General features: G+C 34.2%; 4 protein-coding genes across 4 annotated transcripts; 2 read left to right on the top strand and 2 right to left on the bottom strand.

Annotated features, from left to right (window-relative positions):
• Window positions 1–1,989: 1,989 nt before the first annotated feature.
• Window positions 1,990–4,433, top strand: LOC18030441 (acetylornithine deacetylase). The gene is made up of 10 exons (XM_006414119.2): window positions 1,990–2,402; window positions 2,591–2,835; window positions 2,935–3,043; window positions 3,129–3,267; window positions 3,360–3,417; window positions 3,501–3,518; window positions 3,594–3,716; window positions 3,805–3,958; window positions 4,067–4,100; window positions 4,183–4,433. Exons 1-10 carry the CDS (start codon window positions 2,061–2,063, stop codon window positions 4,287–4,289), a joined length of 1,329 nt encoding a protein of 442 aa, XP_006414182.1. The 5' UTR covers window positions 1,990–2,060; the 3' UTR covers window positions 4,290–4,433.
• Window positions 4,300–6,606, bottom strand: LOC18030439. The gene is made up of 9 exons (XM_006414120.2): window positions 5,980–6,606; window positions 5,747–5,898; window positions 5,553–5,648; window positions 5,389–5,451; window positions 5,232–5,300; window positions 5,044–5,146; window positions 4,887–4,958; window positions 4,707–4,795; window positions 4,300–4,616 (listed from the first exon to the last, which is right to left on the bottom strand). Exons 1-9 carry the CDS (start codon window positions 6,461–6,463, stop codon window positions 4,467–4,469), a joined length of 1,278 nt encoding a protein of 425 aa, XP_006414183.1. The 5' UTR covers window positions 6,464–6,606; the 3' UTR covers window positions 4,300–4,466.
• Window positions 6,607–17,485: 10,879 nt separating this feature from the next.
• On the bottom strand, window positions 17,486–19,179 carry LOC18030437. Its single transcript, XM_006414117.1, has 7 exons — window positions 19,111–19,179; window positions 18,940–19,020; window positions 18,628–18,816; window positions 18,356–18,529; window positions 18,215–18,268; window positions 17,947–18,093; window positions 17,486–17,860 (listed from the first exon to the last, which is right to left on the bottom strand). The coding sequence occupies exons 1-7, from the start codon at window positions 19,177–19,179 to the stop codon at window positions 17,486–17,488; spliced, it is 1,089 nt and encodes a 362-aa protein (XP_006414180.1).
• A 6,880-nt stretch (window positions 19,180–26,059) lies between these two features.
• LOC18030436 (abscisic acid receptor PYR1) lies at window positions 26,060–27,069 on the top strand. The gene has a single exon (XM_006414116.2). It carries the CDS (start codon window positions 26,251–26,253, stop codon window positions 26,830–26,832), a length of 582 nt encoding a protein of 193 aa, XP_006414179.1. The 5' UTR covers window positions 26,060–26,250; the 3' UTR covers window positions 26,833–27,069.

Below are 27,069 nucleotides of genomic sequence, written 5' to 3'. Positions count from 1 at the left end.
ATAGAATTTGACATTATCTTGTCTTGGACCCTCACATGTGGAAATTCAAAAACTTTTCGAACTAGGCAATTAGAGTTATGTTGTTTCTTCTACTTTTGGTCCCCTCTTCCTCACCACATCGCATCATATACATATTCTTTATTTTATAGATATATATTCGACATGACATGTGGGTTTTTAATTTATGACTTATAAAAATTTAGACCAATCAATGATTATATATGTATCACAATTCACAAAGCCAAGCCAATGTAATCTCATCCCGCTAGTTCGATCTTTGGAGAGGGAAGGTTTACATTCAATAAAAGTATTATTATTGAGTGTTTCTGGAATTGGGGGACAACAGGTTTAGGCCTAAAACTTTTTTACACAACGTAGGAGGATATTTGATCAAATTCAGTTCTAAATTTTAATACTTACCCAATTTTTTTTTGTTTTTTCGTTTTAAAACTTTACTATTAGGTTCATCTATATAACACCTCATTGGGGTTTTAGAAAAAGAAAATGTAAATTTTACTTGCTTTTTACTTTGAAGATGAAGCAAGTCAATCAAATAGGGCAGAAATATACCGACCAAGATTCGTGTTAAAAAGCAAAACTGAGATATGAATTTGTTGGTATGCAAATAAATTACAAATGGTTGATGCTAAGACCAAATAAAATTAAAGAGGGACTTAGGGATTTGCGATGTGTGAGGAACAGTCCATTGAATCAGTGAGATAGGGTTCTTTCATTACACTGTCTTCTTCTGCTGAGCTAAGGTTCGAATCCCCATATTCAATCAGCCATTGTCTTTTTCACCTTTGTTTTCTTAAACAGAAAAAAACTTTAGTTTCCAATTTTTGACAAGGGTGAATTATATGACTCATTTACAGTTTGAAATAATAAATATAAATATAAATATCTTATGAGAATTTTACACACTCTGTTTTTTAATTTTCTATAAGATGTTTCAGAAGTTTATTGTTTTATGTTTTCAAGTTTTTATGCAAAAAATTACATTAATTTAGTATTTATGAAAATTTGTAATTTAGATTATCTTACATCATTGGTTAAAATGTTCTTAATTGAATACTAATTTGTTTTTATGTAGAAAAAGAGACCGCCTTGAATGAAAAGTTTCTCGATCATGTTGAATGCACATAGTCCAACAAATTGGTGAATCCCTCATGCAAGGTCTGAGTTCCAGGTTAGCCTCTTTGTTTCGCTCCTCTCATTTCAATTTTGTGGCAGAGAAGCTGATCCGAAGTTCCATCCTTAAGCATCCTTTATCAGATTTTTCTCCTCTTAGAGAAACAACAATTTATGATAGAGTTTTCCCCTCTTCGAATGCATTTACATATCGGCCAGTTGTGTAATGGCCAGAATTAGTCATCTTACCTTCACTGTCTCGTGGGGCCTTGTAAATGACTGGATGAAATGCAAGCCTTACAACACTGGCCTTTATGTTGTAATAATGGTCCTTACTTAACAAATTACCACTTATGAACTCTAACATGAATAAAAGTTACCACGAACACACAATGCTCACTAAACGACGTACACTTTTCAAATGTGGATAATTTTTCTTACAGTAGAGCATCTTTCTATTCTATTGTGGATCGAATAAGCTTCGTCGTATTCGGTTTCATCGATCTTTCCCTCCAAAGTGTGCAAAATCGCAATCTAATTATGTTGGTTCAAATCTTAATGGTGTTACGCAGTGACAACACCAATCGAAAGGCACTAGGCTACATGATCCCTTTTTTTTGGCTACATGATCTTAAGAGTCTAAATTTATAATATATTTCTGATAAAAATGCGAACTTGAGTATTTGTTACTATTTTCCCCTTTCCACGCCTTCTAGCTAAACATGCTGATTAATTTATTTACCTCGTTATTAAATTTTAGTTTAACTAATGATTAAAAAACGTAACACTCAACCCAAAAGGTAAAAAGAAAACCTTAAACAACACAACACGATTTCGCCGCAAGGCTCACACAACAAGCTAAAAACCGAAGCTTTATTTGTTTTAGCAAAGCAAAACGAAAAAAAACATTCTCTCTGGTGTGTGTAACTATGTCGTCGTCGTCTTCTTCGAACGCAATGATCGAATCCATAGGCTCTCTTAACAAAGACTCATTCGTCTCTCTTCTATCGAAACTCATCGGCGAATCCAAGTTCGTACAGAACAACCCGCCGGAGCTAATCCCGCAAGAGGATCGAATCGTGAATCACGTCCTCGATTCTCTCCGTCCGTACAGCACCGAAACTGGTGGTGGTCGTCTGGTGATCAACCATGTTGCGTATCACTCAGGAAGGGGCAATCTCATCGTCGAGTACCCAGGTTCTGTCCCCGGAAAGATCCTGTCTTTCGTCGGAATGCATATGGACGTCGTCACCGCGAATCCCGACGAATGGGTAATTTTCTTATGAATTCCATTTTTCATGGTTTTTTTAATCGGTGCCCATTAGAGGTAGGGAAAGTTTTGGAATTGGGTTCTGCTTAGTTTCCGAAGAACTGATTCGATTTGTTCCAAATTTCAAATATTTATCACAAAGAATAATACTTTGGTTCATGGGTCTGTAATTTGGTGTTTGTTTCATAGGAATTTGATCCTTTCTCGCTAAGCATAGATGGTGATAAGCTTCGTGGTCGTGGGACTACAGATTGTCTTGGTCACGTTGCTCTTGTGACCGAGCTTATGAAGAGGCTTGGGGAGACTAAACCAGCTTTGAAATCATCGGTGGTGGCGGTTTTCATCGCCAGCGAAGAGAACTCTTCGATTCCTGGTGTTGGTGTGGACATGCTTGTTAAAGACAAACTTCTTGATAAGCTCAAATCCGGACCCTTGTTAGTTTCCTATCTTTGTATAATCTTCTTTGGGGATGGGTTTTCAAATAAAACATTGGAGGATGAATGTAGCTCTTTTTGATGTGTGTTCTTTTGAAGGTTTTGGATTGATACTGCTGATAAGCAGCCGTGTATTGGAACCGGAGGTATGATTCCGTGGAAGCTTCATGTTACCGGAAAGCTTTTCCACAGTGGTTTAGCTCACAAGGTATGGTATTGTGTATGAATGATTTCTCGAATTGATGAAGCTGCAAGCTCGGTATTGATATTTTTTCCTCTGTTTATACGCGCAGGCGATTAACGCGTTGGAGTTAGGAATGGAAGGGCTTAAGGAAATCCAATCACGGTTCTACAGAGACTTTCCGCCTCACCCACAGGAGAAAGTTTATGGTTTTGCAACACCATCCACCATGAAGCCAACACAATGGAGTTGTGAGTTTTTGGAATTTAAAGCTTAGTGTCTGTATGAGTAATGGCTCCAAATGTTGTGTGCTTACTCCAAAGGATTTGTCTGGTTTTTGCAGATCCAGGAGGCGGAATCAACCAAATCCCTGGAGAATGTACCGTTTCCGGTGATGTCAGGTTATGTTTCTAAAGTTGTAAATACCGTAGAACCGAGATGTCTCATCTGTATTCTTACTTCTTCTCTGTTCTTTTGGTTTCAGGTTGACTCCTTTCTATGAGTAAGTCTCTTCTCACTTCGTTCTAATGCCTTTCTATGCATTTAGACACACTTTAATGGTTTCCTTGTTTTGCAGCGTCAAGGAAGTGATGAAGAAGCTGCAAGAGTATGTAGAGGACATAAACAGTAACATAGAGAAACTCGCCACCCGTGGTCCTGTTTCGAAATACGTCTTACCAGATGAGAGTTTACGGGGAAGGTTTGGTTATTCTACCTCTCCTGATTTCATTCCTCCTCTCATTTTATTTTCTCTCCCAAAATCTTAAGTGTCTTATTGTATCCTGCAGGCTTACGTTAAGCTTTGATGAAGCATCAGCTGGAGTTGCATGTAACCTTGATTCCCGCGGATTCCATGTTCTATGCAAAGCAACTGAAGATGTTGTCGGGCACGTGAAGCCTTACTCGATCACCGGTACTTTGCCTCTAATCCGAGACCTCAAGGTAAAGCCATTAGATAAACCCTAAGCTCTGTAGATTCAAGACTGATCTTTCACTGTTCTCTGTAACTTACTCTTTCTGAATCGATGAATCTTGGTCTTGGGTTTGCAGGATGAAGGTTTCGATGTGCAAACTTCAGGATACGGTATTACAAAACCCTTCTCGGATTCTCTATTTTTCAGATTTCCCCGTTTTAAGACACTAAAGTTCGTTTTCTTTTTCTGCAGGTCTCATGGCTACATATCATGCAAAGAATGAGTACTGTCTTCTTACAGACATGTGCCAAGGCTTTGATGTCTTCGTTAGGATCATCTCTCAACTTGAACAAGACTAAATAAAGCAGATGACAAAATAAAAAGCTTTACATAGCTTATCTCTTATTAGCTAATGGTTCTATACACTTACTTTTGCTTTCTATCTACTTGTACAAGTGAATGGTTGCTCAATAACATAAGATAATTTACAAAATTTTAAACAAGAGGGTAATGTTTTTTTTTATTCAGTTATTTATCTATCTGGAGTTGTCGTCACCTTCAGTTTCAAGCTTATGGACCCGTAATCGCAGTCTTTGCTGGTGATGGTGAAGCTTCCAGAGACCATTTCCCAATACAACAGCTGAGTATATGCCATGTGTGATGATAGGAGCAAGAAGATTGTTTGTCTGCAATATTATCCAGTTTGGTATTCAACGATTTTACTCACAAGTCGGACAAAAACAAAAAGCATGTGTGAACCAAAAAAGAAGCAAAACCTGAATCCATTCAAAGCCAAGGTATAGACCCAATAGCCCTTCAAGAAGAGGAGAGTAGATTTTCTTCATTTGTCTTCGTTCGTACCACGCTACAAAACGAACATAGATAATCTTTTTAAGTGTCTTGATTGTAAAACATATCTGAAGTATATTATATGCTTTACTGAATTTTAAGCACACCTGCAAACAACTTCTTCAGCTCGTCACGGGCAGAGCGAGTTTTCAAGACCGGTGCCATTATATAAGTCGGATCTAAGAGAAGTAACAAAACAAGATAAGCCAAGAGGTCAAAAGGTTTTTGTAACATATATTACGGTTTTAACGAGTAGTGAGGAACCTTTAGGGGAAGCAGCGATGTAATAGAGAGAACCAGTGAGAGCGGCTGTAATAGTGGCTGCAAATGCTTGAGCAAACGGTACAAATGGAGGCAAGATTCCAGTCTGAAAATTTCAACAATTTGAAGTCAATTTGATATTATACGAGTCTAAGGAACAGGAGGGAGATGAGTAAGAAGAGAAAGCATACCAAAGCAACCATTCCTCGAGAATCTGAGATGAGATCTGTGCCTCTTAGGAATATATCAGCTAGTGCACCCTGTAAAAACCATATCGAACCCGATAAAGCTTCAAAGACCGAAAAGAGAAACAAGAGCAAATGAAGATTATAGTATGCGGCACAAAACCTGGAATGCAGCGCGATAGAAGAGCTCTTCTCCAACTGAACTAGCAGCAACCACTAAGATAAACTAAAGAAAGACAGAAAGACAAGGCTCAATGATTCTTCTAAAGTATTCAAGAAAAACAAACGATTCTTGAAGTTTCAAAAGATTCTATTAGGAATCTTCACCTGCCAAGCTGACATTCCATAGAAGAAGCCACGAAGCTCCTCATCTTCAACATCTCTAATGGCACGAGCGTGCGGTGACAATTTCACAACTTCATCCTAAACAAATACAACAAAACATTCAAATCTTTCTCCATAAACACCAAGAAAACCTTCATCGTCACCATCACAAAGATAGATCCTTATTCCCTACTTACATCAAGAATGAAGAGAAGAGCCATGATCGGTGGAGAAGCATAACCAAGTCCAGCAATAATTGCATCTAAAGAAGCATTAAAACCTCCTGTGTAATCGATTCCTGCTACTTCACATATAAACCTTCCAGCTACAGCCATTCCACAGTATATTCCTGCTCAATCCCCAAAATACACAAAGTTAGTATTTTTGTTAATGCTTACAACAAATTTGCTTGATCACCGAGTTGACTCACCGATTCCATAACTCAGCCTAACAACAGCACCGATTTTATCCCAAGCACTAAAATCGCCGCCGCTTCCGCCGACAAATTCGCCGACTGATGTAACCTCTCCTGAAGGTCCAGCCAAACCGCCGCTACCGCCGACAAACTCTCCGCCGCTGAAACCTCCCACCGACGTTACATCTCCTCCCGGAGAAACAGCCAAACCTCGCGCCGCCGCATCTCCGTCGTCGATCACCTCGCCGCTGCTCTGTCCGGCGGATGATGACGCTTTAACAGACCTCGATTTCTCTAGCGAAAGACCGTTTACCCGCGAGTTTCTCTTCCCGAGACGTTTCTGAAACTCGGATCTCGAACTCGCCGGAGAATCGAGAAGCCTAGTGCTGTAATTTCCACTCTTAAATCCACCGCTTCCGCTACACCAAGACGAAGTAGAAGAAGTAGAAGAAGAGAAAGCGACTCTTGTCGTACTGCAAGTTAACAAAGGAAGACCCATTGAAATTACAAGCGATAGCTCTCTCAGGCGAAGTTATCGGAATACGCCGGTAATCTCGCCGGAGAGACTCTGTTCTTCATTTAGTGTGAGAGAGATGGAAAATCGGTGACCGCTCGTTTTTTCTCAGTTTTTATTTTCTATTTTTTTTTATTTCATAGGTAATAGAGAAATTTTTGACCGCAAGATGATAGAGACAGAGTTGATCCAACGGTTAAGAGGAGATTATTAATAGAGGCCACTTAAATTGACAAAAGTTCCACTTGGACTTGACTACCTTCGTTCATTTGATTTGTATTTAGCCGTATTCATCAGCCTTTACATGTCTACACGTTACCTTAAGTTTAACTTTGTGCACTGTCTAAAATGGGCCGTAGTTTTAGATAATGGGCTATATTCTAAATTAATGGGCCTTAGTGCCAAGGCTTTCGTTGATCGTAATTCAAAGGAATCCAAGACGTTTTCATGCTTATATTTTTCAAAAATCTATTTTTTTTCTATGTTTTTTGATTCCGTATACTCCTTTCCGTTTTCGTAAAACCTAGGTTTATATGATTGATAAATGAATTAAGTGAACTACTTAGATTGAGTTGGTAAATCATAAGACACCTCTAGTGATTTATGAGAATCTTCCGTTTTCATACAACCTAGGTTTTCCTTAGACGTTTTTGCTAACTGTATGCCTGCTTATTAGCTTTCCTGTTGAACATAATTGAAGCTAAAATATATATAAGAGGAAATGCTAAGGATATATTTAACCTAGGTTTCACTCCTTGCATTTTGTTCTTTTTGTGGCAAGTTCTTTGAGTGTATCATATAGGATCCTGCTATCTCAGTTAGTAGAAGCAGCTTTATCATATGACCATATCCAAAATTTCTTGGATTGTTATCTTAAGTGTCATTGCTCCTGCTTCTAATGGACTAGGCATGGGTTTAAGTGTTGAGTATCCTCTAATGATGTAGTGATGTCCAGATTTATGATGCAAGGTTCATCCAATTCCAGGGAGAAAGTTCTTAGCAATTGAAACCCCCATATTATAGTCTTAAGAAATTGAAACAATACGTACGTCGAAACAGATGGATAACATACATTAAACTTAACTTAAGACTAGATAGCAGTATCACTGATCTATTTAATGCTATGACTCAGTTAAGAAAAGCACTAATATAACCTTTTAGGGTTTTAGCTAAGGTTGGCTCTTTTAAATGCTCATGATCTTTCTCAGTCAACATCTATTTTATTTATTTATATATTTTTTTTACATCTTTATAACTTTCTTTCTTTTTTGCCTAGATATTCCTGTGATGCTTTCAACTACTCAACAATGAACCAAAACATATTCGGACTCTGCTGAGCGGAATAAGGCAAGATGGTCTTGATGGATGCCGGGTGATAATAATCTTTGGCAACTAGCAATTTTTTGTTAATCCAAGTATAATTTTTTCTTCATCCTCTAAAAGCTAAATGGTGAAAAGTATTGTTAATCATATAAACCTGCATCAACATTTATATTATTACACTGACCTCCTCATACGTTAAGCTCTTGAATTGAATGCAGAGAACAATACAACTGTTGATGGTTTAAATATAATAGGGATACAAAAATGAACAACAGCAGCATTCAGATCAGATTTATCTACTCGGCTGCCATAAACCTCTCAGTAAGTTGGAATTCAAGTCATTAATCATCTCAGCCGATTCAACTCAGTCCGATTTCGATTTATTTATTCGAACTATATCTCTTATTAATAATTGAGTTGAGTGATAGTTACTCGCAAACTAGTTTATTTATCCCACGATTCAGATACGGTCTAAATATAATCTGATATTAAAATTGAGAAATACTAAAAATCTAACTGATATGTCAGATGAATATCAAAATAATGGAATAGATAAAAAATTGTTAGTGATATAAACTGAGCTGAATAATGTTTTATTAAGTAATAACTAAACGCTGAAAAGCTAGTTTTATCAGATTAGTCACATATATATATATATATTTTTTTTTTTAATCGTCTGGAGTTTTATCAAAGCCAAGAGGCAAAGTCGTAACAGAAAAAATATGGACAACAGAGCCAGAGAATAATAAAAGAAGCATCTATCACCAAAATATGGGATTTATGGATGCTATATATATAACTCTTAACTCTCTGAGGTAAAGTAGGGAAATGCAGCTTCCTCTCTAGAGTCTGTCGTGTAGCCATGCCGGACCTCCAAGAGCTACGTACGATTATAATTAAATTTGTTTTTTGAGTTGTAATTTTAGAACCCTAAATTTACGAAATATTCTAGTTCCTTTTACTACCCTTCTCTTATACATTTTGTCATTTTTGTGAAGACATATTCTGAATATTTTTTTCCCATTATAAATTAGGTTAAAGACGTGTGAGAAACCTTGATCTTCTCGTATTATCTATCGATTGCAGATTCATTGATTTGATTATTTTATACGTTAATTAATCTGCGAGTATGTTGAGTTAAAATCTTGTATATATGACTGAAAATTTGTGTAGGGAGAATCAATGACGAGGATGAGCGATCTTCCACCGGAATCGCAAGGGGAGATAATGACTAGGGTTCCGATAACATCTCTAGGAGCAGTGCGATGATCTACCAGCAAATTATGGGAGTCTTTATCCAAAAACTGATTCTTGGTGAAAAAGCAACAAGGCAGCAGCAGCAGTTTCTAGGGTTCATGACTTGCGCAATTAGGTTTGTTCTTATTAAACTCTTTGAACTCTGCGCAATAAAGAAAAAAGTATGAAATCCTGCATGTGAACTCTGTTGACTCGTGGAGTGATGTTAGTGGCTACTGGGAAGAGTAGCATATTGAGCAAGCGGCGTGCGTGACTGTGAAGGGAAATGCTTACTTTGTAGCTGAAGAAATTATTGGATGGAGAATTTTCTTTAGTCTGCTTTGATTTCACAAAGAGATAAATTTGTTCAGCTTCTGCATTTTCCGTTTATCCCTAGTCCACTCCCTGATTTTAGTTTTGTCTTTCCCAAATACCCTGGGAGCTTCATCATCGATGAGGAGGAGGATTATCTGTGGTTTTCAATTTATACTATATTGTTGTGAATGGCGATGGTACTTCCCCTCAAATAATTGCTTATAAGCCATTAGCTATCATCATTGGAAAAGATGGATACTTCAAATCTGTGAGTCTCCGAGATGCATACTTGGATTCGCATAACTTTACTCCCCCACTTGTGTCCTCGTCTTTTTTATCCAAGTCTGGTGCAAATCAAGAAACCTCGCAAAAGCAAAAGGAAAGAAAGAAGAAAGGAAAGAGAGAGTTGTAAGACACTGGCAGCTTGTTCATCGAAGAGTAGGAAAAGGTCACCTAACTGATGGATATCTGAAGTCAACATCTTGTCCCCCACTTGTGTCCTGTTCTTATCTTCCAAGACTCTTGGTGCAAATCAAGAAACCTTTAAGAAAGAGATGCTGCTTAGTCACCGCTTATTTTGTCGTCATTTATCAGTATTCCTTCTCTATAATTTAGAAACTCGGCTTCTGCATGTTTTAGCACATTTCAGTTCTTCTTCTTTGTTACTTATTCACTTGCAAAATCAAAATAAGCAAGTTTTCTTCTCTTTGCTGTTGATCTTTGAAATAATCAAATAAGTAGAAAACCACAATCCCCGCGTTCTTATAGAGACACCTTGGTTCATGGTAAGTAAGCAAGAAAACATTTATATATACCTGGACTGGCTTTATTTCAGAGATACTAATAAAATATCATCAGCTCATTAAATGATAAAAAAAAAAATTACACTTGTTGTTGATGATAAGTCCCTGAGAACCCCGGATCTTATGTTCTCTACCGGTGGTATAACATGTCTCCAAATATGCAATGCAAGTCCATTTCTCCATATAGGTCTCAAGTCTATAGCTTTGGAGTCTTAGTTTGCAGATGAGTGTGAAGGAGCTGCAGCATCTGAAGCTTGAGCAGGAGCAGTACATAACTGTAGATTCTGCTGGTCGAGATCATTGTTAAAGTACCTAAGGCAATAATTGATGTACGGGTTCTTTTTAATTAGAGGCTGCATCTGGAGCTACAAATTCATAAACTTTTGAATCTGAGCATAAAGCTATTTTACTTAGTTAATTTTGATGGTGATTTTTTTTTTTACTTAAGATATTCTGTGTGGAGATTTGTTCCTAATTTCAAATTTCTAAATGAAAATAAACTTGGATGTTTTGACTAAGGAGATAGACTATTAACAGTCTTAAACGACTAGATAGCTTAGATCTTGTAGAATGGTTCGATGTTATCTGGGGACTAGCACGCGAGCTAAACTGCAAGTATTGATACATTGGATAGTAGGGATATTATTTCTTAAACTATAAGACACTAGGCGTTACAAGATTTGTCTAAACTGTATCACAACATGACCTACAATGTCCAAATTGACTGATTATTTTCGTTCAAACAGATGTCATATAAAAAAAAATTAAAGAAATAGCCATAAATGAAAAGTAAATTTATAAGTCAACAAGCTAGATTGCTATAAAAATAAAATCTATTGAATAAAATTAAAATTGAAAATTAAGGTGTTAAAAAATTAAAAGCAACTAAATATATTTCCTTAAACTGAGTTTTAACATAGATAGACTATTAAATTGCAAAGTCGCAAAATACGGAAGGTAAGATACAAGCAAAATATAAGGGAAGAAATTGATGGAGTGTCCATGGCCTTTGCCTTTAAATATCGTTTGTCTTCTTCCTCTTTGCTCCACACCTTTGAGTTTAATCGTTCTTTCTCTGTAAGTTTTATTTCAAGATCATTCCTTTTGTCTACACTTTGATTTTGTCTTTCTCTTCGTCAATAGATAACGATTATTCAGAAATATATGGTTTTTGTTTTGATTTTTCGTTTAAAGACCTCTAAAGACTCTTCTCAGTGTTAATTGTTTGGGGTAGTTTATTACCACAAATTTTGGATACTACAGTATTCAAAAGTTTTTGATTAGTTAGCAATGGTCTATAAAAATTACATTTTGCAGCCTAATTATGATTAAAGACGGGAGTCAAATAGGATCGACGGTTCTTCTTATGGTGTATTATATAAACGATTCGATTGAATTTATGAACAACTAGTGAAGCATTTTTTTCTTTCAAAGTTTGACCACGTAGTATTTTGATGGTCTCTTCTTCCTTTTTCTTCTTCTATTATTTTTTATTGTATTGAATGTTATTTCTCTTTTTTTATTGTCCAGAAAAAATCTAATAAAACCTTGCATATTTGTCAAGTCTATTAGACTTTTTGATGAAATATGTTTTAAATTGTGACGCATATTAATGGTGTTCGAGATTCATCAATGGCTTTTCTGTTTTTTTTTTCTTATTTAGGGATCTCAACAGCAATATTTTTCTTTGAAAAAAAAAACACCAACTATGGCTTCAAGCACTCATGAGGATGCTCAGATTGTGGTACCAAAAGAGATCCCACCGGTATCTCCACCTAAAAACACATCTGACTCAAACAAATATGATATTGCAGAATCATCTTCCTCAACAAAAACTCCTTTATCAAAGGTTATCTAGATAATTTATCCTTTTATGTTAATCAAGTATATATGTGGCAGAATAACTTTTTGATTTTTCATGAAGAAATGAATTTTTGTGACGGGTTTATGTTTGTAGACTGAGGAACAAATGAAATCTGCTATGCAGCCTGAAATTCATTTGGAGGAAGAAGAATACGTAATGATTTTCTATTTCGTTAGTTTAATTTATGGGATTTTTAATTTATATGCATGCTATCGATTCGATGTTGTATCAAATGATGTTTTTGCAGGTGAATATATGTGATACATGTGGTGATCAAGGATTTGAAAAATCACTTATCACTTGTAGCATCTGCAAAATTGGCGCAGAACATATGTAATGTGTTTTCTTTTTGTCAACAATATACGTAATGTTTTGGCTATGCAACTTGATAGTAACAAAGTTCTTTTGTGCATTTTATTTGGATCACCTCTCGGGTTATTGTATTGTAGTTATTGCATGTTGCCGGTGAAAATCAAGAAGCGCCCCCTTGAATGGTCTTGCTATGACTGCACTGAAGATGGAAATGGCATGCGAAAAGGAGAAGAAACCAGCTCCAAGAAAAAGAAGGGAAATGTAAAACACTATTTATATTTTAAAAGACAAAACCAGAACTTGGTAGACTAAAGAAATCAAAATTACTCTTGGTTTGTTTCTTTTTTGCAGATGGAAGAACCAACATCATCTAAAGACCAACTAAATTTGTTGAACACACAAAGTTTATCTAAACCCGTACGTGTGGCCTTGAACATTGACCTGAACGCATATCCTGATGACATAGATTTGAACGCTGAACCTAGCTCCGGTGAAAGGAAAACAGAATCCTGCATTGATACCTTAAAGGTAAACCATAAAACACAACATACTGTATATACAATTTGTTTTTTGAACCTTAAAATACATCACACACTATTGTATGAGACAGAAGTCCAAAACTTTCGGGTAATAGTAAACGAAAGAACTCTTGATTTGTTTCCTTTGCAGATGTCAGACATAGCTCCGTCTCAAAGACAAACTGGTTTGTTGAACACACAAGGCCATTCTAAAGGCGTAGGTCTGGGCTTGAACAAAGACCCTAACCTAGACCTGGACTTGAACAAAGACCCTAACGCAGACCCTAACATCGATGTGAATGTTGACCCTAATCCAAATGTGGATCCCAACATAGACATGAATACGGATCTTACCCTGAGCTTACCTTGAGATTGTGTTTCATCTTTTCAGTCGAGTACTTATAGTAAATTCCAAACCCAGAAACCGATGAGGGTATCTAAACTAACGCAGATATAAACAATGGATTGTATTGTGTTATCATATATCTGTATATTTTCATTATTTTGTGATAATAAAACTTTTATTTAAAATACTTTTTATTTTATTTTATTTTATTTTAAATACTTAAGATAATGATGAACTCGAATTTTTGTGATGATATGTATGTACGTTAAGTTCACGATATAGGCAATGATTATATGAAACAAAAAGGTTTGTATGATATATTTATGGACAAAATTTTGGGATTTTTATGGTTTTGTGGTTGTGATCTTCTCCGAGATTAAGGCATGTACAATATATTGTTCTTTATAGCCCTCTTAATTAGCTGCTTTCACAAAAATTACATTGTTTTATTATTATATACTATATTTTTCTAAATAACTAAATACTCTTTATATAAGCAAAACTAAAAACCACCATACAGAATACTATTTATTTGAACGACAAACGAAATACTGTACTACTATTTTTGTTATGATTTACTGGATAATTATACATGTGTTAACAAACAAATGTCGAGTTAGGTTTTTTTTTTTCTTTTGCTAAACATTACTCCCTCCGTTTCACAAAGAGTGTCGTTCTGACACTTTTTTTTGTTTCCAAAAAACTGTCGTTTTAGAATTTCAATGTAATTTTTAACATAAAATATCATTTTTAACCTCAATAAATTTAGAAAATTAATTATAAATATAATTTCAAGAGTCATTTTCTGCAAATTAATAAGGGTATAAAAGACCTTTTATCTTATTTTTTAATTTGTGTGAAGAATGTTAGAACGACACTCTTTGTGAAACGGATGGAGTATTAGTTCTGTCGCTTTTTTAGTATGTTAAATGCGAACAATTTTAGTTTTAGATAATAAAACAGAATCAAATTATTTTTTCTTAATGACGATAAATCAAGTTTAATCTCTGCTCTATCTCGTAACCCTAGACGCATCATTCTGCTTAAACCTAGACAACAAATTCTTCCATATTGCCTCAGCAGTAGACATAAAGATTTTGGCTTATCTTTTTAGACATATAGTTCATCAACCAAGTAGCTATCATATCATTGTATCTTGACCAAGATCCAGCATCACAATTATTAACAAAAGGTTTAGGAATTTTACTGTCCATGAAGCCGAGCTTGTTCCGAACATTTAAAGCCATCCAAAGCCATCCGAACTGAACAACGCCAAGAGTGGAAATAAGAACCCGAGGTCAATCCATCGGAAACCAATACAAGTCCGGCATGATCCGAAGTGAAAAAAGTATGGATTCTCGTATTGATCTAAAGAAGAGACATTTGATGTCGCTGCGGTAAAATTAGGAATTGATCCCATTTCCAATGTAGAAATTGAAATCGGCGAATATTATTCGAGGTACGAAGAAGAGAATCAAGGTGATGAACATGGATTTTAGGTCAAAAAAAAGATGAAAATCAGAAAAAGAATCACCAAAGAAAGAAGCAAAAGAAAATCAAACACAGCGAGAAGAAACCTGAGGAGAAATCGATACACAGCTGAGAAATTGAATAGCAGAATTGAAGCTCGTAAAGCAGATTTAATGAGAAAGATGAAGCTCGAAGATGAACAAAAGTGGCAGAAAAACGCAGAATCTCTATTTTGCTGTCGTTAGAGATGCTCTGATACTATATTAAGGGAAAGTTCACTTTTTCATTAATTCCAAAATGTTGTTACAGTCTGATATATATATGGTAAGCAAAAAAAACTTAACCATGATTAAACCAATACATTAAATTGGCCATATACTCTAATACTGAGTTAATTTTTAGTTCTGTCGCTTTTTTAGTATGTTAAATGCGAACAATTTTAGTTTTAGATAATAAAACAGAATCAAATTATTATTTTTTTTAATGACGATAAACAAGAAATTAAATAAGATAAAGAAACACCCGAAAGTGATTATATATATTACACACTTTAGTAAAATGTCGGGGATTGATAAAATTAGTGGTTACGTTGGTCTTTGGTTTTTGAATCGGTATTTATGCTTTTGCACATCCTCTTCCTTTCAAATCATTTTTTGATTTATTATTATTAGATAGATCATCGTCGTTTCCAAAGAACCTTGCTCGGAGCTCTTTACTCCGTGGTATATACGGAAAAAGGTATTATGTTTATTCTATCAAGTTAGTTAGCTAATAAAGCTATATGTATTGATTGGTGTATTAGCTAATCAACAGTTAAACTCATGATACCTGCAAGATGCAATGATTTTTTATTGAAGGATGTTAGAAGGGCTGGTTGTTTGTATTTGTCGACGCATTCAAATTTGGATTCTTGTTTCTGCTGTAGAAGAAATACCTACGTATGAGTAATTAAAATTTTAAATAACATAAAATATTCAGTTTGATCTCGTAAAAGTGATAATGAACGTACAAAAATCGGTTTAGCAATACCATGGAGGTTCGTTAGACATAAAGAGTGAAGCATCACCAAGGGAAAAGCCATTTTCTTTTTTTTTTTTTAAACGGTCATCTTTGCTTACTTTTACTTGTTAACATTGGTTACAAAAATAGAGAAAATATGTTTCTAATGCTACAGATGATAGGAAGGAAATTTTAACTATAACGATCCCTTTTGATTTGAACAACATTTTCATTGAACTAGAAACAGAGTTACAAAGTACAGAAGTAGAAAGCATGAAGTCTCGGAGGGACTTCTTTGCAAGCGTATCAGCCGTTGATCGTGGAATGTAAATAAAACTGATCATAGAAGTAAACGAGAATTTTGATATCCGAGAGAGGTCTGTAAAGCTCTTTGATTTGTTCACGTGAGTTGATAACTCGAGTAAGTTCCTGAGCGTCTGTTTTAACGCATAGGTTTGTGAATCCTTTAGTTCCTCCTTCGCGTGGATTAGAGCATTACGAATAGCTAGAGTCTCAGCCAGGAATAGAGATGGAACGAGAACTTCTGATGATTGGTCATAGTCTAGATATGTTCCTCTGTGATCTGCGAAGATCCATCCTAAACCTGCACCATGTCGATCCCATGTAAGCCTATTTAGTAAGAAAATGTGCTTACAGATTCGAAAATGTATTATTGTGTTAGTTTTGGTGATTTTTCTAATTCAAGAGTATAGCAAACTACCTTTCATTGTTTTAGACGAATTATGTTTTATACTAAGAATTTACAAGAAAATTCTCTTTCAAATATAGAGAACCATAACTATCAAATCGTTAACATTAATTATCACCATAAATGAGGTTCTTCTGACAATTCAAATCTTAGGGGTTTATTGGGAGTTGGATTTATGAAAATTTTAGTTGATTTTAAAGGTCATGAGATTTGTCAAAAAATTTAGAGTTTTGTTGGATTTGTAAAATTTGGAGAGAGTTTTGTGGATTTAAACAATCCACAAAATCATTTTAATATGATAGATTTTGAAGATCTAAAGGATATAATATTTTGAGAATCACTATTTATGAATTAAATTGCAAAGAATAGTATTCCAATAACACTAGATTATAAAATCATTGAATTGCAAATTTTTTGAATACAATGGATTTTGAGTAGATTATAAAAATTACCAAACTAATAACAATATACTTTTATAATATGTAAATCAATAATAGTGAAATTTATTAAAAATCTAAAAATTCACAAATCAATAATTATAGAATCTTAAAATTCTAAAAATTTTCATAAATCAACCTCCCAATAACACCCCAATATTCAAGAAAATGTCAAACACTAAATCAGTAAATCTTCAACCTCCCTATTCTAAAGTTAATAGCTTTTCACTTGCTTCTCTTAATCTCTTTTGATTTCTGAAGGAATTTGTTTCCTTCATTTTCCTTATCGCTACTTTATTTAGGATTTATTGAAAATTTACTACATAGATTACTTCTAATCTTATAAGAAATAGATTGAAATTTATGTTTAATAGAGTAATTTATGTTTAACAGAGTAATTTATGTTCACATTTACAAAGCTTTGAGTGATATAAAAAACCTTTTTATTTAAATTGAAAAAGCTTATGATAAGTATGGTATGTAAAAGTTGTAACAGCAAATGACACAGCAATTTCAATTTCTCAAGAAGGCTAACTGAATAAAGTTAATATTAAACTATGTGTGTGTGTGTGTGTGAAAAATCATATTTAAAATTACGCAATAAGTACCAAATTATTATTGATTTATTGTCATGAAACAATTAACAACAACAACAACGATGAAACTAAACTATACTTATGGAAAACCACACGCTCCACCAGGTCCACCGAACGTGAGGAGCTCTCCATTACCAACTTCAAACTTACGAAACCATACATCATAACAATTTGGACTATCCACGTATTCCCCGAACGCATTCGAATCAATATCCTCGAGTTTATTACCATAAAATAACTTAAGCTGTTTCATGAAACATGAGTAATTTTTCCTAAATCCCGCTTGAATCACAAAATTCCCTGCCCCCATGGCCGGGCTGATATCTCCGGTTAGCCCGCCTGCATATCCGCCAAAGTAAGCTTGTGTTGGTCCTTGCGCTGAATAAATTTGATGCGGCCAATAGCCTATCAAGGTGGTTCTCGTCATCAACAACCAGTTTTTCGTTCTCGAGTCCTGTATATGAATAATAGATATTTTATATATAACATGCTAACTATTTAGACTTGAAGAGATAAATCATGTTATAACATTACTTTTACCTGACCAACGAGAAGATGAACACTGTATTGTCTTTTTCCTAAAACACTAACTTTATCATAAACCATTCCGGGGTAGATTGTCTTATGGACTTGGACAAAACCTCCTCGACATAACGTGTTGTAACATCCGTTTTTCTGTCTATCTGACTGTAACATATGATAAATTATTTACGTATATATTTGATTATGAACACATCAAAATCATAAATACATACAAGTCATGAGGCTTGAGAATTGAATTAAATGTTAAAAAGTAAATATCACTTACTACAAAATATGTTGTGAGTCTTGGACGATCATCAGGATATAATCCTGTATGCACCTGGAAAACGATTAATCGTTCAATAAAGTTTGTAGCTCGATCGACATATGGATGAGTTTATCGACCGAGTTTGTAATATATACTTACAGCCCAACCGAATTGGATGCTGCTTATCACATCATTTTCTCTATGATTAAGCCAAATCCAGGCCTTAGTGAATTGATTACTTAATACTCGTGGCTTGTAAATATCAAAAACCGCTTGCGCTCCAACTCCACGCCATTTTTTGGTCGCATTCTCAAATTGTTTAATTATTGCATACTAACCAAAACGAATTACCATTTTATTACTTTACAGAAAAGAAACATTAAAATAAATATCAAACCATGGTTAAAAAAAGGTCGTGTTATATAACTTACATGTAGATTGGTTTCTGCAATCGCTTTCTCTGGATGGATCATAAAGTTATTAGTATAGTTAATTTGCGGTCTGTGAATTGGCACTTTTCCTTCAGGACAACGTTCTTTAGATTTATAATTAGTGGACAAATTTAATATTTCCGGGTACTCCTTCAATAACATGGCTTGAAACTCGACACTTGGTCTCATCTGGGATTGATAGACAAACAAATACTTAAGAGAGAATCTCGATATAAAATATTTCAATGGTTATGTAAACATTAATTGCTTATAAATATAAAATTAAATTTTTAATGACCATGAATCCCATACCTGGATCTGGTGATCCTTCATCAATGGATGTTGAAAGGAAGGTTGCTTATAGATATCAACACATTCGTATTCCACTTCTTCCTGCCATAAACATTAGATATATGAGTCAACATACATACATCTATTGTATATAAGAATTCGAATTCATTATCGATTTTTTTTTTCTTTTACCTGAACTGTTTGAGCAATATTATAAGAAAAAAGATAAATGGAGGGACATAATAGCCAGTACAAAGCCATAGATTATTGATTTGCTCTTAATGTGCTTTTCAGAACAATCTAATGTGTATATATAATCTTGACATGTAACTTTTTTTAGGAAAGTCAATATTTTATCGTTGTCTGGTCTTAACTAGAGTTAGCGTCACTAATTGATTTTAAAATAATACCAAAAGAGCCATAATTGACGTCAAAACTTTTGTTGATTTTATTCCTGATTTGTATTTATTTCACAATGATAAATCATGGCTATCGTAGCCAAGAGAATCGTCTATCTTTATGTTTGTGATTGACTGATTGTCAAATGTTCTTGTTTGGTAATACCAAAAATTTCGAATTCAAAGTATTGACTACCTTTTTTTTTTTTTTTTTTTGGTCAAAAAAGTATTGACTACCTTATTTTTATTATATTGAACTAAAACTTTTTTTACCTTATATATTTTTTGTAATATGAAATAATATTTATATTATATAAAATCTCTTCTATTATTATTTTAGAAAAATATTTAAAAAAATCTTTATGTCATGTGTTATTAACAACTTTGCCATGTTGAAGTGTCAATTTCAGAGAAATTTTCAGTGATTTTTTGGAAATAAATTCAACTGACTAGATTAATTACATCATATGCCATTAACATTAGTTTGATTAGAGATTAATTTATATCAATTATATATTTATATTCAAACATTTAATTTGTAAAGATATTCTCTCTCTTTCAATTTTTTATCAACATATTTATAAAAATTTAATACATAATATCACTTATGTTACTAAACATTATATTTTTTATGTCATTTTTTTACTTTTAATTTTGTTAAAAAAAATAATATTATCTATTTAATGATAAGAAAATCTAATTTTTCATATATATTGTAATTCAAATTTTTTTTTATTAAAGCAAAGTATCTTAATCTGATGTTGGATTCCTTATATAAAACATATCATTCTAGTTTAGTATATTTAATGTGAAATTTTATTTCATATAAAAAAAACTACTAGTAAAGACGTTAAAAAAATATTATTAAATTAATTATAAACTAATATTTATCTAACATTTATGTAATTGTACTACAAAATAAATATATCTTTAATCATTATTTACAATTGCATAATCAATATATATATTTGCAATTATAAATATCAGATTATATTTTTGTAGTTATAATTATATATATTATATGTGTATATTCGAATAAAAAAATTATGGTTTATATTTACTCTGCACATTGTACGGGTAATCACCTAGTAATGATTAAAACTACATAAATAAACAAAAGCTTAATCTAGGATATAAACTTGATTGTATGTTGACAAAAATAAAAACATAATTGATTGTATTGATCAGATGATTCTTGTTCACTGAAAATTTATAAGTTATACTATATTGTATTGCTGAACATTTTCAGCTTCATTCAGAATCGGGATTCTCGATTACAAAACATACTTTCATTAAAAAAATTATATGCTAAAATTATAAAGTAGTTACTATTCATATTTTTGGAACCAAAATCGGTTCAACAATGGAGGTATAGGAGATAGAGTCCATAATGACACCAACCAAAGAGAAGTACTAGTCATTGCTTTTTTCTTCTTCTTAATGTTTTTAAACCTTTTAAAAGTTTACGTCTATGATTCTATGCCTGTGACAATATTAGCTACTGAATCAATAATTATTGGGTGTGCGTCTTTCTGTACGGTTTATTCGTTAAATTGTATGTTTTTTCTTAAATACATATAATTAAATTATGAGACATGTATAGATACAGTATATAGATATAGGATAAACTTCTCTGAGTACGTCTAGGTTAAACGTATATTATAAAAATCCAAAGAGATAAAATAAAGCCTTTTCAAACATAATGCAAATTTTGTCTATCTTTATGACTTTATACTTTTTGAATAAAAGTAGAATTAAATTACACTAAACTTCAAGGCTTCAACAGTAAGGGTATTTCCAACCCTACCCCATTTCTTTCTCTAAATGCCATTTTGGAGGAAATTCTTCTCCAACCCTACCCCATTTTCACCTGCAAAATGGAGGAATGCCATTTTTTCCTCCAAATATGGAGTAACCCCATTTTCAACTCCATTTTGCAGGTGAACTTTTTTATTTACAACATAATCCTTTATTTTTCATTAATTCTTAAAACTATATTTTTAAATTATAATTTAATCATTTATATTATATATATATTTAATTTAAAATTAAAGATAGATAGATTTAAAATTTGAGAACAGAAAATAAAAAATATAAGAAAATTAACTGAAACTAGAAATAATATAAAATTAAAAATACATAAGAAGTACTGAAATTACAAATAACATAAAATAAATTTATTACAACAATTGATTAATAAAAATCTGGTAAACTGCTTCCAGATCCACCAAGATCATTAAAATATTGTCCACATGAACCAGATTGAGGCGGATTTTGCTGAGTTGATAACAGCTGATGTTCCATCATCGATTTTTCTTTTCATTTTAGATTTTTTTATGCCACTTGGTGATATTTAAATTAAAATGGTGATATTTAAATTAAAATATACTTTGTTTTCTTATTTTAAATGGTGTGTAATGTTATTTTTATATTATAGTGGTTGAATTTAGAATAATATTATAATTTATGAAAGTTTTAAGAGGAAAAAAAAATAAATGGATTCATTTGTAATTTTTATAAATAGAGTGCATTATTAATTAGTAATTAACAATAAAATAAAAAGAAAGAATATACTCAGAATATTCTTTTTGGAGTTGAAAATGGAGGAATACATTGGAGAGAAATCCAACTCCATTTTGCAGTTCCCCCATTTTGGAGACAAAAATGGAGGAATACATTGGAGATGCTCTAAGCTTCAAAACGCAAAGGTAAATACTCAGTGATTTTGGCTGATGAAATATATTAAGAGATTTTTACAGACTGCATCCAATCAGAATGATTTGATAGTAAGACACCATGTCACATTGGTTGTTAACTTGATTACTAAAATTTTCCTTTTGGAATTTGAATTGATACTAGCCCTTGAGAAGAAATGTTATTAGATCCATCGGTGGCAAGGATCTACTAATCCATTCAACTACAAACATTTGTTGTCTATTTCTTTGTTCTTTCTACCACAACATTAAGATAATTATACGAGTGGACATACAAACATGTACTCATGCACTAATTATTCAAAATTGATATCAAAATCTTTCTTTTTTTTTGCTACCTATAATGCGTTAGTGTGTGCAATACCACGACTGTTATTAATGCAACTGAGCAATACCACTTATTTATGGTCATTTCTGGTTTAGTGTTGGTTGTATTAAGCACTTTGTCTTTTACATTTAAAACTGTACTGAAGGAGATATTTCCCCCCATCACCTTTTCTTTCGGTGTACGATTTTTAGATCCATGGTACGAGAATTTTATTAACCTAAGTGTTATACAAGACGACAAACGTCGCTTTATGATGTTTGGGATAGTTGAAACGTTATTGTAAACGAAATTTCGAAATGTTAAAAAGTATGGAACCCATTTTTTTATGTTTGTTATTGTATCTGCCACACTTTCCCAGGATCAAATCTACCATGAAGAAGACAATCACACATAGAAATAGAATAGAAAGCTGCTGGTTGCAAGCTCTTTCTTTAGAAGTATATTACTTGGCCAAAGTGTGACTCGTTAGCCCATAAACCATAAGTAACTATTCTCTCGGAAAAGATGTGTAGATCAGGTACACTCCTAAAGAACGCCTTTTTTTTTTATGTGCTAAGCATGTGAATTTCATTTAAAATGAGAAGGTTTGTAAATACTTACAGAAGAGCTGAACAAGATAGAAAGACCCGTGGCAAAAATGAATAAAAACCAGAGAAATCCTAGATTAGAGTCGAATATCGGACGGAATATATATAACTTGAACTACTCGTGAGTTAGCCAGGCCAGTGAAATCATTCCTCATCTTCTTGGCTAAAATAGTGTCACAGACAAGACGATCAATTTGTTTGAAGATTATTTGGTGAGTAGAAAAGACATTGTTGAAGAGTCTGTTGTCCTTTTAAGCCAGATAGAGTAAATTATCACATGGGAAACCTGAGCGTGCGAGAGGAGGTATTATCTTTGATGCCAAGCCAGCAGAAAAAAGCATTCCAGTTGAGAAAAGCAAAGGGATTGTATCCCACAGCTGCTCACTCACTTCACTGTGATGGTTGCGGTCAGTGGCGGAGCTAACCAAAAATTTTACAGAGATCAGCTTTAGCTTTAATTTACGATGTATTTGAGCAAATTTTATAGGGATCGTTAAACTAAATTTTTAATATTTCACCTATTTTCTTTCAAAAAATACAAATATATAATTAAAAAAATTTAAATTTCACATAACCCCTCTCCTTATTAGCTGCCTCTGCCATTAGTCGCGGTTCTCCTCAAAGCGGTTGCAAAAGCAACACGAGGAAGATATTCCGAGACCCCATTTGACAAGCTGTGCTCTTGTTGGAAGCCCATACAGCAGTGCAACCCATATAGTAAACACGTGGCGAGGGATAGCACCTTTAAACCAAAAAAAAAAAGCCCATGACTGTGTAGGAGCTCGCGGACGAAGCTCTTCCCAAGTGAACTTCAAAGAACGCCTTTCTTCTTTGAAGTAGTAGTACTCTCCTCCCATAAGGATTGTTTTGATCAAGTTAGTCGATTATTTAAAACATTTTTGTTTTTAATAATATGATTTTGATGTTTCTTTTTTTTTATTATAGATTATAAGTTTACGTATCTGTTTTCTAATGTTTTTTAGGCTTTGATTGGTGACATGTAGTATTTTTGCATAAAACTGAGTTATGGATTTTTTTTTTTTGATAAAATGTAAATTTATATCAAAACCGAAACGTTACAATGCTGGCGCAGCAGAAAATACATGTTGGACCCAAAAAAAAGTAAAAAACCCAAAATATAGAGGAAAATTAGCATAATACATACATAAACTAATTATAAGTAAACCAAAGAAATAACAAAGAAGTCGGTTTTTTCCTGTTGCGAACGAACAAGATATCCCTGACCTGTCGATCAATGAGCTTCATCAGCGAGACAGGGGTAGAAGCAGAGCCGTGCTTAATGAACAAAAAATAAGGCATTTGCCTTAGGCCCCCTTAATATTAAGCAAGTTTTAGGGCCCCTAATTTTTGTATTTTTATTTAGTATATTGGTTGGTGTCCAAAAAAAAAAAAATTAATATATTTGTTAAGATATATTTTTGTGTTATTTTTTGTGGTTGAAAATTTATTATAAATTAATAAAAAGCATTAGTACTTTATAATATCTTATAAAATAATATTTAAATCTGATTTATAACTTATATTTTTTTAGAAATAATTAGAGCAAAATGGAAATTTTTCCTTGTCATTTGCCTTAGGCCTCTAATACTCTAAGCACGGCACTGGGTAGAAACAATACCAGCGTGAAGTCTGACGTTACGCTCATGCCAGATAGAATACACGGCGACCTGTGAAACAAGGCGACGAAGGAGCTTAGGAGCCGAAGCAGCTCGGCGAGACAGCCAAGAGATGAAATGGGACCAATCCACGAAAGAGAAAAAGGGTTGGCCCAACTTTTGCATAACCCTCCTCCAAACTTGAGAACTGAAATCACAATTCAACAAAAGATGGTCACGAGCAGCCAAGATCATTTGGGTTCACACCCCATCTTACAAGCCTGGCTTTAACCGGCAATCGATTCCTCTGAGCAGTCCAGAAGGTGAAGGCATGTTTGGAGACATGTCCCTTAAACCAAACAAGCTTATCCCATCCAACAGCATCACCCGAAGGTCTGATAGCTTCCCAAGTTTTCGAAGATGAGAAGGAGCTTCTCAATCCATTCGGTGTCTCCCAAAAGTAAACATCCGGCCCACCTAAGATACTCGGAGTAAGAGTAGCCATCAGCGTTTGACGCACAGAAACAAGAGATGGAAGTCTCGATCTATAGGCCCCGGGAGCTTCCAGCTTCCACTGTGACAGGCATCAATAACCTTGCTCTGCAGAGGAATACCCATCCTGCGGGGACCATCATGACCCATGTGATCAATAAGCGGACCCAACGAGCACCAGTTGTCAAACCAAAAAGAGCACTGGCTCCCATCGCCGATCTCACAACGCAAGAACTGCTTGGCCAGGGGGCGAAGCTGAATCATGAACTTCCACACCCAAGAAGCCGCTGCATTAGCATCACATGACCAAAAATTTACCCGCTTTAAGAGTTATGGATTTTTGCATACTTGTTTCCAATTCTATACAATCTAAGATTAATACACAAACTCCCTAACAGATTTAATATTTTCCTAATTTTCAAATCAACCAACTCTATGTAAATCAATTTCTACTAGAACATAATTAATAATATATCCATTTCAGTATGAAAAAAAACTTGTGCTTTTATGTTAAAATGACATAATTATCATATAGTTGAAGCTATTTATAGTTTTGCAATTAATTTTAGATATAATTCAAATGCAATCTAGTTATCCAAATTACGTTTGCTTGTATATATCAACGCCTTCAAACTCCTAGATTATTGAAAATACAAAACACAAAACTCAACACCTTTGTTACCTTTAATTTAATATTTCCTGTATGAGAGAAATTGATAAGTTTAACTAGTACTACTGTTGCACACACAAAATATAACCTACAACTACTAAAAGAGGAGGAAAAATATGAAACTAATGATATTTTATCTTGTCTTCGTTAGATTTATATAAACAACTTTAAATGGCCGCTTGATCATCTCTTAATTCCAAATTCGAATAAGAAGTAATTGAAGTAAGTTTTAAAACTCCACGTCAACTGAAAAAAAAAAAGATTCCATTTTTGTAGTGCACCCTTCCACTCTCACGTAAGTTTCCTTATTTGCCCATTTTATCTCTACATATTTCCACTTTTACCCTTCGTCTTCCCCTCAAATCCAATCTCTCTCTCTGCCTCAACAATAAATAAGGAGAGAGAGAGAATTTTGAGATCGTCATCGTCGTCAATGATGAATCGAGACCCAATTGGATAAATCACACAAAAACCCTCCCAAACTCCAAAAAAATCATTCCACGAACAAAAAAAAAAATCAAATCACCATGCCTTCCGAGTTAACTCAGGAAGAACGATCCGAGCTATCGCAATCCATCGCCGAGTTCCACACATACCAACTCGGTCCAGGAAGCTGCTCCTCACTCCACGCCGCAGCGATCCACGCGCCGCCGGAGATCGTCTGGTCCGTCGTCCGGCGATTCGACAGGCCACAGACCTACAAACACTTCATCAAGAGCTGCTCCGTCGACGAAGGCTTCGAGATGCGCGTCGGATGCACGCGCGACGTGATCGTGATCAGCGGTTTGCCGGCGAACACGTCGACGGAGAGGCTCGACGTCCTCGACGACGAGAGGAGAGTCACCGGATTCAGCATCATCGGAGGCGAGCACAGGCTCACGAACTACAAATCGGTGACGACTGTGCACAGATTCGAGAAGGAGAAACGGATCTGGACGGTGGTTCTCGAGTCGTACGTCGTGGATATGCCGGAGGGAAACTCGGAGGACGATACGCGTATGTTCGCTGATACCGTCGTTAAACTTAATCTGCAGAAACTCGCGACTGTCACCGAAGCTATGGCTCGTAACGCCGGCGGCGACGGAAGCGGCGGTTCTCAGGTGACCTGAAAAGAAGAAAATAGAAACTTTTTTAAAAAGAAATGATTTTACATATATGGAAAAAAAAATGGGAAATGAATTTGTTTTTTTTTTTTTAACGGGAAATGTTATTTTACGTTGCTTCATTATCAGATTTTCTACTACTCTTTTGTCTTTTTTTATAATTTAACCTTCAGATTTAACCTTTTGCCTATGTTGAAAGTGTCGCTAAAATATTTCAATTAAGTTGTAAGGTTATTTCGGTCA

This window comes from Eutrema salsugineum, unplaced genomic scaffold (assembly GCF_000478725.1).
Source record: "Eutrema salsugineum unplaced genomic scaffold, Eutsalg1_0 scaffold_1, whole genome shotgun sequence".
Lineage (NCBI taxonomy): Eukaryota > Viridiplantae > Streptophyta > Magnoliopsida > Brassicales > Brassicaceae > Eutrema > Eutrema salsugineum.
This window is presented reverse-complemented; position numbering and strand designations above follow the sequence as displayed.